Source organism: Paramormyrops kingsleyae, chromosome 9 (genome assembly GCF_048594095.1).
Source record: "Paramormyrops kingsleyae isolate MSU_618 chromosome 9, PKINGS_0.4, whole genome shotgun sequence".
Lineage (NCBI taxonomy): Eukaryota > Metazoa > Chordata > Actinopteri > Osteoglossiformes > Mormyridae > Paramormyrops > Paramormyrops kingsleyae.
Genome location: NC_132805.1, coordinates 33,968,160 through 33,973,108, shown reverse-complemented (window position 1 = coordinate 33,973,108; position 4,949 = coordinate 33,968,160). Strand labels below are relative to the sequence as shown.

The 4,949-nt window shown below is 48.5% G+C and overlaps 1 protein-coding gene across 1 annotated transcript; it reads right to left on the bottom strand.

Moving 5' to 3' along the window:
* Window positions 1-688: 688 nt before the first annotated feature.
* Window positions 689-4,949, bottom strand: LOC111843844 (trophoblast glycoprotein-like). The gene is made up of 2 exons (XM_023811777.2): window positions 4,003-4,949; window positions 689-3,235 (listed from the first exon to the last, which is right to left on the bottom strand). The coding sequence occupies exons 1-2, from the start codon at window positions 4,260-4,262 to the stop codon at window positions 2,380-2,382; spliced, it is 1,116 nt and encodes a 371-aa protein (XP_023667545.1). The 5' UTR covers window positions 4,263-4,949; the 3' UTR covers window positions 689-2,379.

Here is a 4,949-nt window from a genome sequence, read left to right as displayed (position 1 = left end):
GGTAAATTGTAATAAGGCCCTGTCTGTAAACAAGTTTAGCTAAATGACATTATTTATCAATGTTTTACCTAGATGATGTCAGTATTGGACCATGGCATTACTCTGTATAGGGCAAAACCACATGTTCAAAATGCGGTTCCAATAATATTTAAATAGTCCATTGAAAGTTGGCCACTATTGCAAATGAAAGTCAGATTTTTTCCCATCCTTAGCAAGCACGAGGAAATTACTTTATTAAAACTTAATATGGAGCGCTTTGGTGGAGCTGTTTGTCTGTTCCATCTGAGTGAAATGAATACTATTTGCTTGTAGGACACTAAACAAAAAAATATCACAAAAACCTACATCCTAATAAGGGAGAAAGTAGAGTTGGAATCCTTGGTGGTTTGAGCTTGATGCTTATGACATACCTCTTGGCTGTAATCCTATCAGAGTCCTGAAGAGATACGAGGTCTGCGGAGTCCGAACAGCAGCCGTTCTGCAGTGCAGGATGTTCTCGGCTGAACATTACAAAATCCTTTAACTAACGCAATGCCAGTTCTGTAAGGCAGCTCTCAAAAGTTGTTTTTTGATAAAAAAAAATTTATGAGCTCTAGTAAATAAGGCTTACTGGCTTCAACTAGCATTTCCAGAAATGTATAACATAACCACCAGGGGAATTTAAAAAAAAAAAACGACACAGGAAACATTTTCATAAAAATTCTTTTAGTGACTATAAAATAGCTAAGTACATAAACAATGTTTACTTGCTACGTTTTCAAATGCATTTAGTTTTTTTTTTTCGCATTTCAACATGCAGACCAAATGTCACGGGGGTGCCGTTTCGCAGGGACAAAATGCGCTGCTTTTAAACCCATTAGGATCCATGCGACAAGAACCAATCAGCTATCCCTGACAGCTAAGGGGCACAGCACGCTGTAAATTCCAACTTCCCCGCTGAGGACAATCATCAGCAGCCACCGAAGGGCACAGAGAACTCACAACAGCATCACTGACAGCATGCTGGTTATAAACATTTTAGCCTGGTAACAAAATCAACAATTGATTCTGTAGGTGGCCGGATATTTTGCCAGCTTCTGTGTAATTCGCATTCATATTAGACAGTTATATGAAATATGGTTTATTTGCTTCATTTACAGCCTGACGAGGCCTCGGTTGTGGTCCAGCTCCCCAGCAGCATCGTGTTACTGACGTAACTTGAGCAAAGTGTCTATATCAAAAGTAGAACAGCGCAGCCAATCGAAAGGGATATATGTGTGTGGCTCATACACCACCACCGATCACTGCAGCAATACCCGTCTTTCCTTTATTCTTCATCCCATTTTGCCCTCCAGCCCTGAGGCGATCCATCTCGCCGGGCTAATGAGAGCTCGGCCCCCTCACACCACAGAAATGACCAGGCTGCAGCTGAAACTTAAAATAATAATACTCATAGACCCAGCAGACACACTCTGTGTGGGAAATCGTGTGTCAGAGAGCCGCTGCCTGTCCTGCTTCACTCCAGGTGTCTTCAATCTCACCCACTGTCAGAGCCAAGCAGCAAAACCCCCCCGCCCCCCCCACAAGACAAATGACGCCGCTGAAACAAAGGCAGTGCCACAAACTCAAGATCCTCCTGTTCGGGCGAAAATCATGAATCAGAGAACGACCATTTCTATTGTAGTTCTTCATCGTGAGGAAGTATCAGCGATCGTGTGTGAGGGAGGGCTGAGCCCAAGGCTGCAGTCTGGTATGTGGGAGAGAGACCTGAGCCTTTATCCAGGGAGCTAAACCTGATCCAGTACCACGTTGAGGCAGGATGTCACTCATGCCCGCGGCCGATCGTCCGCTACCGTCCCATAAGGTACTCGAAGGGCGGAGGTGCAGGACCAGCGGAAAGTTGTGAAATCGCTGCTAAATTTGGCCCAGTGTTTCACAGGACACCTGCCCCCTGGTAGCAGCGACTGACAATAATGAAGCACCCACAGGAAAAGAAACGATGACAGTCTGTGGAAGTTACCAAACAGGGAACTCCTCCGCTTCCGCATACTGACACATCTGGGGTAATGTTGGCTGAATCGCAAAGGTGTGACACCAGGTCAACTGCTCATCATGTCCTGAACCTGAGATTCATGAGATCTCAGAGAGTCAAGGTATGACACAGAAACAGACCCTTCTGCTTCAGAACAGGAAGGGAGGAGCCCCCAAATTCTAAACAACGCACTTAGAAATGGACCTAACAGGCAAACTGCATGCATTTACAAACAAAATAAAATGTGCATTTAAAAAATGTATAAACATTTATACACCAGATATGCATACATGTATTTTACAGACCAGCCAAACCTCCATATATATATGAACTGTCTGGGATCAAACATTCCCCCTAAAGTCAGGGCATCACAAATCCCCCGAGGTCGATATGTGTCCCAAGCGCGGGTCCGAGTCGATCTCATAGCGATAGTGGTACCCTTCCAGCACGTCGTGGCAGGCATCCCGCGTGTCCACGATCCACTTCTTAATGCCCCTGCGGTTCAGATACAGCACAAAGAGGAAGATGACACCCACAAAGCCCAGGACCACACCCAGGAAGGCGTAAGAGGTCTGCAGGGCCAGGCGTGCACCCTCACCCACCGGGCCGTCGTGGCAGCCCAGGATCTGACCCCCCAGGCCCAAAATTGGAGTGCCACGGAGTGCGGCTGGAGACGAGCACACCAATCGCTCGGCATCGGTCACGCGCGCACGGGAGCTGTTGAGCCAGGCGGCGAAATCCTCCACGCCACAGGTGCAGGCGTAAGGGTTCTCCCCCAGCAGCAAGAGGGCGCCAGAGAGCAGCTCGAACTCCCCCAAGGCGTCCTCCCCGAGGGTCTTCAAAGAGTTATGCGTGAGGTCAAGCAACTCCAGCCGCTCCAGGCCAGAGAAGCTCCCATTATGGACCACCACCAGGGAGTTGTTGGCCAGCACAAGGCGACGCAGGTTAGGGACGTGACCGAAGATGCCGGAAGGCAGGAGAACCAGGCGGTTCCCCGACAGGTCCAGGGTCTGGAGGCTGCCGAGTGCCCCCCAACGCAGAGCTACGGCCAGGTCGCCAATGCAGGAGCGGTTGTACAGAGCCCGGCTGAGGTTGAGCTCTCGCAGGGAGCCGGCAGACACCACCAAGGCCTCCGGGTGGATCACAAACAGCTGGTTTCCACTCAGGTCCAAGGAGCGCAGGCCACGCAAGGAGGAAAAGGCCTGAGACTGCACCTCAGTGATCCTGGGGGGGGGGGCACAGGAGGGGCCGTGGTTATATGCACTCCTCCCTAGCCCGGGTCTGCACATAAGACCAGCAGGAGGGCAAGCAGGAACTGGACTTGTGCAATAAACCCGTGCCCAGTAACTGTCCTCTTTAAACATTCATTCATTCATTCATTCATTCATCTTCTCTCTAAATAAAGTAAAATAGGTGAGATTTTATCTAAGTCTACTAATGAACATGTTCAACGAGGCAAAACAGGGGCCAAATCTTCTCGTTCACGGATGATTTACAGTGACTCTGGCGAGTGACTCAATTCAACAGATAAGTTTGAGAGGTGACAGCGGGGTAGAGCTTCGTCTAGAGCCCTTCAGTGATTTATCTCAAAAATGACTGAGAATAATGTACTGTATACAAATCAGATTATGACGGCTCCTACCGTCCTCCGAAAGAAATTAAAAAGCGTATGACTTGTGTAACGACACACTTTCAAAACAAACCGGATTTAGGTAAATCAGGCCTATTCTACGATCGAGATATTTATATACAAATCAGCTATTACAAGCTGACAGCAAAAAAAAGTCAGGTATGAAAGATTCAAACAAATCGTGGTCACTACCTACAGCGAGATTAATAATAAACAGATTTGCACATAAACAGTAATTGTGTTATAAAACATTAAATAAAAATGAAATTACATGGTACATATGACATAATTATTACAAGTGTCTTGAAAAAGTGACGTTCCCGTTTCCATGGTCTGCCGATGTAACGGCATCATATTTTACCTGTTGTTGCTTAGCGAGAGGTTGGTCACGTTCTCTAGACCCCTGAAGGACCCGGGACCAATTCGGGATATGCGGTTCCCGGTGATGAACAGGCTCCTGGCGTAGCCGGGGATCCCGAGCGGGATGCTCTGCAGCTCCTTGGAGACGCATTTCACCGTCTGGGCGGCTTCCGAACACTCGCATCCAGCCGGACACGCCGCGCTCAGCGGACACGCACGGAGCAGCGCCCCAACACAGGCGATCAGAACCAGCCGGACCATCGTGCAGGGCGAAGTAACCACGGCCAGAGACGTTTTCAATTAGATTACTTCCATCCAGCGATTTCTAAGAAGTGCGCGGTACCCGCGTTGTGTATGTAATGGATAGCGAGGCGCAATTTAGTAGACACTTAATGCATTCACGGCAGGACCTTTTTTAAGTGCAATGTCTATTTTTAAAAATGCCCGCGGCTATTTAAAAGAGTAAATCTGCACTAAATTTGCTGCAAAAATGCGATCGAGTCTTAAGAATACGTCTTCTCTGGGTTTATTTCATGCAATTTTAAGTGATCCCCCTTTTTGAATAAGTTTGCCACTCTTCTTCTTCTTCTTCTTCTTCCTCAGACAGTGTCCGTTCCCGTTTCGTCTAAGCGAGACGCAGCTCCTCGCATTCCGGCGGCCCCGGCGCGTATGAGGGGCAGGGGCGCATTTCCATGTGAAAAGGAGAGCCTCCAATGTTTGACGCCTGGGGTGGCTCTTTCGTGGCTGAAGTACGCGCACACACACACACACACACACACACACACACACACACACACACACACAATGGAGTAAGAAGCCTGGAGAAAAAAAAGACGAGAGAGTCGCCGATACAGGAAACGGCGGGGGTGGGGCCGTCGGCTCAAAGCAGCTCGCCACCTCCTTTAAAGCAACAAAGGGGGCCGGCGAGCGCCCAGAACCCAACCGGAC

Excerpts from the sequence above, each read along its gene's own strand:
- LOC111843844 (XM_023811777.2), bottom strand. The coding sequence starts at position 4,262 with ATGGTCCGGCTGGTTCTGATCGCCTGTGTTGGGGCGCTGCTCCGTGCG. Across the intron at positions 3,236-4,002 it reads CTCTCGCTAAGCAACAACAG|GATCACTGAGGTGCAGTCTC; the intron begins GTAAAATATGAT and ends CCCCCCCCCCAG.